This window comes from Falco punctatus, assembly GCF_963210335.1.
Source record: "Falco punctatus genome assembly, chromosome: 7".
In the NCBI taxonomy this organism is placed as follows: domain Eukaryota; kingdom Metazoa; phylum Chordata; class Aves; order Falconiformes; family Falconidae; genus Falco; species Falco punctatus.
In genome coordinates, this window is record NC_137587.1 from 56,337,648 (window position 1) to 56,346,435 (window position 8,788).

The 8,788-nt window shown below is 37.8% G+C and overlaps 1 protein-coding gene across 16 annotated transcripts in view; it reads left to right on the plus strand.

Annotated features, from left to right (window-relative positions):
- ATOSA (atos homolog A) overlaps window positions 1-6,208 on the plus strand; it is a 48,386-nt gene extending 42,178 nt beyond the window's left edge. For all 16 annotated transcript variants that reach the window (XM_080395070.1, XM_080395059.1, XM_080395068.1 and 13 more), the window contains one exon: window positions 4,966-6,208. In XM_080395070.1, the coding sequence (XP_080251196.1) occupies window positions 4,966-5,119 (154 nt within the window). In that variant the 3' untranslated portion in view covers window positions 5,120-6,208. The remainder of the gene's footprint in view (window positions 1-4,965) is intronic.
- The last annotated feature ends 2,580 nt before the right edge of the window (window positions 6,209-8,788 follow it).

The window sequence follows — 8,788 nt, forward strand, 5'->3', positions numbered from 1 at the left end:
GTGGATGTTGCATGGGCGAAAGCCAAAACTAAGGATCACTGTAGAGAAGGTGTCCAGTGTCCTACACACATGCCTCTTCACCAGAATAGCTTGCGACATGAAAAGCATTCCTCCTAAAAATACAGTGTTTAGTGGTAAAAATGTAAATGCCTGTTTCATGATGCAATACCGCTGATAATGCCTTTCACTTCATAAAATATTCACACAATCTTCCTTAAATGATTTACGAAGCACTGCCTGAAACCAGATACTGTGCTGCTGCTCTGGGGATGTTCTGGAGACAGCAGTTTGAAGCAAAGGAGGAATGATATATGTACTCTGTCCTTCTGCAGTTTGCAGACCTTTGCCTGCATTGTTGTAGTAAACAAACCCACATACGTGCCGACCCAGTGCTTTCATTGCAGCAAACCCAAACTGGCAAACCCAATGGTGGCTGACATTCTGAAGCAAGCAAGCAGAACAAAATCAAATCTCTTACACTTTTTAACTTGTTGTAGAATTACTTCTGGTACATATTATTTTCCCTGTTTTGCAGCATTGATTTCTACCCAGCAGACTTTTGAAACACAACTTTGTCTAAAGCAGTGATTCCAGCTTTACTGTTAAATGAAAGTTGACAGTCATAAAAAATGTGTGATGGTTTACTGGAGTGTGAAAATATCATCACAATGAGGCTATTAAACTGTGTTTTCATTGCAAATTTTAGCCTGGATTGAAATTCATCCGTTCAGGCCACACTAACTTGCCATGTCTAACTTAACCACTTCCTAAATTTTTTCTTGCGGGGTACATTCTGCAAGAGTGTGTAGCCCAAATAAAAGGTTCTATACATTTGTAATGTTCATCTACCTGAAAGAGGAACTGGGGACAGGCATCAGCTGCAGAGGTGGGCAAAAATCTGGCCAACTGGGTCTGGTGTACAGGCATGACGAGCAGTAGACTTGTGTCCTCTTTCAGTTTCTGCTTTAATGTAGTTTGCAAACTTTTTGTAGACAGACCCCATAATTACTTCTATTTGAAGGCAAACTTGCTTTCTTCTCTGTTGTCTTTCATAGCTAGAAGTCTTCTTTTATGAGCTTCCAGTTTCTGACACCTGCTGAGAGGCAGGAATGTAGCAGTTCTGATGTTTTGAAATACCTGTACAAGTTCGTTTAGCTCAGTTTTCAAACCTCTGGTAGGGATCAACTCATGGATTTATAATGTGTAATTAGAAATTTGGAAAGAGAATACCTGCAGAGTGTGTCAGAAGGTTTTTTCTTCAAGGTGAACCCAAACAGTGGGTCCTTTTCTCATAATGGAAGAATGGCAAAACTCCTTGAAATATTACCATAGCTTATGTTGATCTGTCTTGTGGTTTGTTATACAGAGTACTTCAGATTTTACAAAAGACTCAATTGTCGGTTTAGTAGTAGCCTTCTTTACTAAAGATGGATTTTAATTAGGAGAGCTTAGAAAGTTTTAGTAGTATATTAATTCATACATGAGTTGGTTTCAAATCTTCATTGTTAAAAGCAGCAATGCTTCCTCAAACCCGTTTTACTGAAAACTTATAAATAAACTGAAAATATTTAAATTGGGAAGATTATTTTTTTTTTTGTTACTCTAGTTGGCTTAGAACAACTGTTCACTTTTAGTTGCAATAGTTGTTGAAAACAAGCATCTTAAGCCTACATGTTGAAATTTTGCTCCGAAAAACAAATGAAATCACCACCAGTAAGCTGCATTGTGGTCGCATCTGCTTACAAGGCCTTAATCACAGTTGTCAGCACTCACGTTATGAAAGCTTCTTTTCAAGTGGTAATTCGGCAAAAATGCTTGCATAGGTCTGGAACTTGACATTGGCAGCCAGATTTTCTACACTACTCTTTAAAAGTGTCAGATCTACTGTGTGCAGTTTTGTATGTTTGAGATGCTGATCGATATGCCCATCGAAACCACATTGGTACCCACAGGTACAGTATCGCGATGTCAAATGTAGCTGTGGTGGGCAGCAAAAGTTATTCAGATATAGGAAAATCAAGAGTTGCACCTGCAGTTTATCCCCCAAGCATCTTCCAGAAATGACTTAACTTTTTTGTTGCATGTGAAGCAATGGTTTTTGTGTTGTGATTAAATCTTCATGAGCATAAGAGCTGTGAGTCCAGCTCTGCTCATGCCTCATTTATTCCCAGAGTTCAGAAGGTGACGACCCTCCATTGGTTTCTAGGTCACATTCTGGCACCCCTACCTGTAAAAGGCAATTAACCAGTTAACCTGCCCACAGCTCAGCATTTTTCAAGTTTTTAAATGCTTGGTCAACAGCTTTAGTTACTGACATAATGCCTCTTTTAATTGCAGGGAGCGTAATTGTTGCTTAACAGCAAAACGGGTTGTTACTGAAGGCTAGGTGGAGAGTAAACTTGAAACTGGTTGTTAAAAGTAGTGATTCCTCAAGGTATTGAGAAACTTTTTAAAAAATGTGGCATATGATACACTTATTGGTGGAACCTGGAGACGCCTGCTATTACTGATTTACTAGTTATTTCTTGATCTTTCTGATCTTTCAGCATTTTTCCTGATCTAGAAATTTGTATCCTTGCCCTAGTGATTTTACTTGCAGATTTTATAGATTGTGTTGTATAGTTTTCCACGTGCAAAACATACCTTGCTACATATGTTTTTGTGATCATCCTGCTGTATCCTGTTCCTGTGGCTTACTCTGTCAATTTTTATGGCCTATAAAATCTGTACGTTTTGTGCTTGTATTTGTAATTTTTTCAGTAATGTTTGTCACTTTCTTTACCAGGCTTTCTAGCTCATCTGATATTTGTTTGTTTAAGCCTTCCTGTATTTGTCTATTGTTACTGTTCCTAGGACACCATCTGTTAGAGACCTCTGTGTTTTTCTTGATTCCTTTACACAAAACTACTGGAGCTGCCACAGATCTGGAGCTGGTCCCATGCTGGCCACGCCACATCACCCTGCCAGGGTGTATGTAATGGTTGTCTCTTGATTATTCCAATGTATTTGCATGTGTGAAAAGCAACATTTCTAAATCCCAGTTAGTAAAAATAAACATTTCTCAAAGGAAAAAATTGGGTCATGGAAGCAGAGGTAAGAAGAGTCTCCTCAGCTCTGTTGCTGTCTCCCGCTTGCCCTCCTTCAACCAGTGTGAAATGTCATGCTCAGAAATGTCACGTTAGAGGGAAGAGTTATTTACTGGGCAAAGGGAGTCTTGCAGGATTCTCACTACAAGAAAATAGTGAGCTTGAGAAGTTTAAAAACAGACCTTGTTAATTATTTTCTGATAGATCTGTGTGTAAAATGGGAATTGAGCTCTACTTTGATGGTGCTTTGATACCTAGATCTGTCTGTTCTATATGAATTAATATAAATCATACTTTTGCTGCAGAAGATCCTTCCATGAAATTTTTCTTTTTAAAATGTCCTATGAGCTACACGCCGAATTAACCGTTTGTGGTGTTCAGGTTGTTCCTCGCCTCTTTCATTCTTCTTTCTTGTGCTATCCTCCAGTCATAAGATAGAATCTTTTCCCCTTTGCCTACCAGGGAAAGGGCTTTTGCACTGAGAGCACTGAGCAAATAAATACTGACGGATGGGAGCTCTGTAGGAGCCAGTATAGGAGCATTCTGCTGGACCCCACCACATTTAATACCCTTGACAGCTGTATCTAGGAGCAGAATTTTCCTTTGTCTGGCAGTGAGGATGACCACAGGCTATTCTGCATCGCTCATCTGAACGAAGCGGTGGCACAGAATCCATTTCTACAACCTGCCTGCCCTAGATGATGAAACCTTGATGGATCTTCTGTAGTTGTCTTTCTCCTACCTCTCAGAATTTCTGTCTGATTATGGCTAGGTTTATTCTAGAGATACTGCTTTTGCTTCAGTGGGGTCAGTGAGTAAATGCTCATTAAAAATCTGTGCAAATTGTAATGCATGTGATAATACAGCGTGCCCTGCTGTCTCAGCATTTGCAATGGTATCGTTTTGTAATTACAACAGCAATAGCTGTTCTGTTTCTGTTAGAGTAGGAATAGCTTTTGTCCCTTACCGTGGCTCAGTGATAGTGACATTAAGTTCAGTTGCCGTAAGAAATGCTCCTTAGACTCTCCTGTCTTTCCTGGTTGAGGGAAGGAAATTAAAGGAGTTCTGCCAGATGAAGACTATAGAATACAGTTATCTCAAATGCAGATCTTGTCTCTCTATATATAGTTGTTAAATGTCAGGCAAAGTGGAACTGGCACATTCCTGGCAGGTTTGGAGGACCTGAATTAGGCTGTTTAGCCGCAGCATAAAAGATAAATCGGCCTGGGAATTGGCTGCTGTTTGCTTTGGTGACTGAGCCAGTGAACTACAGTCGCTTTGAAATGGCCCTATATTCTGTGCAAAAAACTTTTTTTGATCTCCTTGCAGAGATCCCTATACCTACTGCTTTTCAAGTTGGACTTAAAATTTGGTGTGTGGTATAAAGCAGTAGCAAACTTCTTACTGATACATTCATGAAGGGAGCAATGCAATCTGTCTGTATGACAGCTAGCACCGAAATACATATTTGATATGTATATATGCCTTCGTTGATATTTGAACCTTCCCTTTTGCCTGTGCTTAGGCCACCCTTGGGTGGGCATTTTTGGGAGTGCTCACTGAAGAGCACTTTTTGCCGTTCTAGATTGCCAAGAACTTGAATCTTCAATGTACAGAACTGCAGTGTGAACTTCAAATATTCCAAGCCACTTCCAAAGCTGTGCACGACATTGGTGATTAGGAACAAAACCATTACATTCCAAAGGAAACAAAGTAGATTGGAAAGGCTAGGTTGTTCGTTCTTCCATTTTAACTGAATAATTTTGTATGTTCAAATGTTTTTGGCCTTAATCTCTGAAAGAAAAGGTACACATTTTATTCAATAATAATTGAAGAGTAATCTTTAGTTTAGATAATACAGATATTCATATCTTTTCAGGTTCCAGAGTTCTAAATCTGGAAAGATCTACCTCCACAGAGATGTAAGGCTCCTATTCTCTCGGAAATCCATGGAAGTTGATAGCGGCGCTGCATATGAACTCAAATCTTACACTGAATCTCCAACAAATCCTCAGTTTTCACCAAGATGCTAGCAAACAATGGCAAACTAAAGTATTCATTTTACTGTTGATTACTCCTTGTAAGCAAAGACTGGTAGAGATGACAGTATAAAGTTAAGTCTGTAAAGGAATGAAAATAGCGCTCGAGAGAGAGAAGGTTCTTATGTAATCCTGGACCAGTTTTTAAAAGGTTTCTGGAATGAGCTTTGTGTATTCCAAGTAGACTGGAAACATACTTAAATGTAATCTTTTTGTACTGTTTAAAACCACTTCATTGGATGTGTTGCAATAGCAAATTCCCAAGTTAGTTTAGTGTTTACACTTTTTATTTTTCAGTTATTTAATATTTAATGTTTCATTTAATACTCAAGTGATGTTTGTCTTTAGTGTTCTAATGTAGCATAAATCCTATGTAAAATCATACTATGTATTTTTGGCATTAATATTGAAATCTGAAATATATAAAGATGTCTTTAATCTGTGTGATGTTTTAACTGATACTCATTTAAGTTATTGAAAATGGGGTCAACGGGTGAATTTCCATAACATTTCATACTATGCAACCATTTAGCTTTCTTTTTTTTTCTCTTCAGTGGTACCCTTTACCATTTTGTCTCACAGATTTAGTAACACTTGTGACAGTAATGCAGATTATTTATTTACTTATTCATGCATTGAGATCATTGGTTCGATTCATATTTTGCTGCCTCAGTTTCTTTCTTTCCTTAAGGGCCACTTTTGATTTTGCTTTCTGTTACTATTTTTTCCTCACATAAAATTCACACACCCCCATTTTAATTTCTCAGATTGTGTTAAAGGATGTACTGTGCAAGCAAATTAGTATTTATATCTTAAATATATGCAAATTCTATGAAACTTGTACTTTTTGTTTTGTTTTTTAGATAAGGAGGATCTTCATGTAATCTTAAATATTTTTAATAGGTCAATTCCATTTAGGCCACTAGGTGGCCATTGGAAGTTTTGCTAGAAAATGCTACATGGGCATATAAATATTTTCCAATACGTATGTGTATTCCTCAAGCAAAACAGTCAGCTAAACAGTTTATGCTAAGTGTTAAACTGTGTATCTGAGAGAAATAAAGTTAGAAGCATTTGGTTATATTTGAGGTATATATTTAATAATGAAAATGAAGCATTACAGTATCTGCCAAAGATTTCGGAGTTTCTCAATTGTTTTACCTTGGCTTATATGTTTTTTTTTTTTTTTTTACATCCCTGTAGGTTTTCAGAGTGTCAGTAATATGAAAGGTGACCTTCATATTTGGGGGTATAACATGCTTATCTGATGAAGGCTGTTCAGAAAGAATGAACGTGCATCTTGTATATTCAGCACTGCCCTTAGATGAGAAGTCAGTGTATCATGAAATCTCTAGGAGGTCTGCCAGGGAAAGTAAGGGAGACCAGACTTTCCAGATGATACGTATCAGCTATCTTGTATATTCAAATAACTGTTGCTACAAAAGGGCAAAGCTCAGATATTACTGAGTCTGTTCCCCACTTCAGCAGTATTTTCCACTCTGTTACACTAGGTTTTCAAAGGTTATAGCTAGCATTTATTTTATAGAGACTTGGGAAAAACTGTACAGGAAGAGATTGTTTGCATTTTCTAGTCATTTGTGTGCCCTGTAAAACCAAGAAAAGGTTTCTTTTTTGTAACAGAAGTCAAATGCAACTGCAGTTTTACTGTGTACAGAACTAGGATCTAGGCTAGTGTAATGAGACTGTGTCCTAGTTTCTTTGTGGCTACTATTGAGTCCTAAGCAAACAGCATGTATCCTCAAAGTACTTATTTGTGTCATGGTGCACATTTGCTTGTGTACTCAGTGAAAAAAAGGATGAGAAAAGGACACACTTCTAGTGAACAGTCACAATTAATCTGTAGTAGATTAACCTTTTATTCTGCACTGATAATATGCAATGTTTGTAAGTTTGTATCTTGGTAACTTTAAATGACTTCCTCAAGCCATTCTTTTCTCCCTTCAGAGTAATATATTAATTTGTTTTGAACAGCAAAGAAGTGTGGATTTTGAATATGTGGTCATTACACATCATGTCTAGGAAATAAATCTGTATTGACTTAAATAGTTGAACTGCACTTAGTCCCTGTATGGATTCAGAATGAAAGTGACCTTAGCTTATCCATGCACAACTTTGATTTAACTGTCTTTGTCCATTGACAGCTTGATCTGAGATAAAACTTTCCATTAGGGATACACCTGGAGAAATGCTGAATGTTCATAAAGTATGAACTGATTTCTACATGACCTTCTACAAGTAGGTTAAGAAATTAGACTAATTTTTGAGAGGTCATTTGGTTCTTCTCTTTACTCCTCAATAGGCTCAACCGCACAGATTTATTTTTGAGAAATGTTTGAGTGGTTTATGAGGGCCTCCAGTGATGGACGCTCAAAGTATTATCTCTCACAGTGTTAAACTATACTTATAATGAGAAAGCTATTTATAATGCCCAATTAAATCTTGCTGCAGCTGAAGTCAAGTACTACCTGGCCTCTTCACTATATGCAAAAAACCCCAATTTAGTTCTTGTTATTCCCCTTCTCAGTCTTGTTTTCTATATCTAAGACAACCCCAGGCTGTTCGGTCAGCTTTGCCTCGTAGACTTTTTATTTTCTGCACCGCTAATCATTCTGTCTCTTTGCTTTCTTCTTTTGGTCTGAATCTGTCTTCAATTGCCTCAAGCTGGACACAGCATCCCAAGCAGGGCCCCCCTCTGCCAGTTAGACTGGTTGATAACTGATGGATGAAAGTCCTCTTCATACATCCCATTATAATACTTGGGGTTTCAGTATCGGGAGATGTTGACTTGCATTTGTCTTGTTACCCACTATAATAGAGGTGCCCTACCTGCTTGTTCCCAGTATGGTAGCTTTCCTGCGTGTGTCATTATTGAACTTCGTTCTCTCACTACCCAAGATTTTGCGTCTGATCTTCTGCTTGAATCTGAATTGCAATTATTTTCTAGTGCTTGTGTAGCTTCTCTTACTCAAGGCAGTCTGCTATTATTAATAAAGTTTATAGTACATTATCTGGGTCACCAGTGAAAATGGTGAGCAGGATTGGCCCTGGGAAGCACTTTGTGAAATACTACTAAACACAGCATTGCTATTTGAACAACTGATACCCATTTCCAACAAAACTTGAATCTACCACATTAAAGTTTCATCTATTTAAGTTTCCCTGATTTGCATGGGGGGGGTGTCAGAAGCCTTATTAATGCCAGAAGGTGTCTGGAACTGCAGCCACCTTCACCCACTTCTCCACTTTTTGGTTAAAGGAAACAAGATTGTGTGAAACCCTTGTTCTTAATTGTGAATTTATGTCTAGCTACTCAGTTTCCTTTGAGTGCTTATTTTAGATGATTTCTCAGGTAATTATTGATTAGACAGTTTAATTATATAGCTTGTATTCTGTCCTCCCCATACTCCTATTTAAATTCAGAAAAATGGCCAAACTATCAGTCTCCTGCAAACCCATTGGTTTTCTACAGGCTCCTGTATAGATGACCACTAAATTACCTGGAGATTGCTTCAGTCAGTTCTCTAAATGCTCAAGGATAATTGAAAATACTTACCAGATGAGCAAAGAAACCCTGAATCAAGTATCCTATAAACCTATCCTTCCTTATTCCAGCTTGAGGTTATGCTCTGTTACACTAGTTAT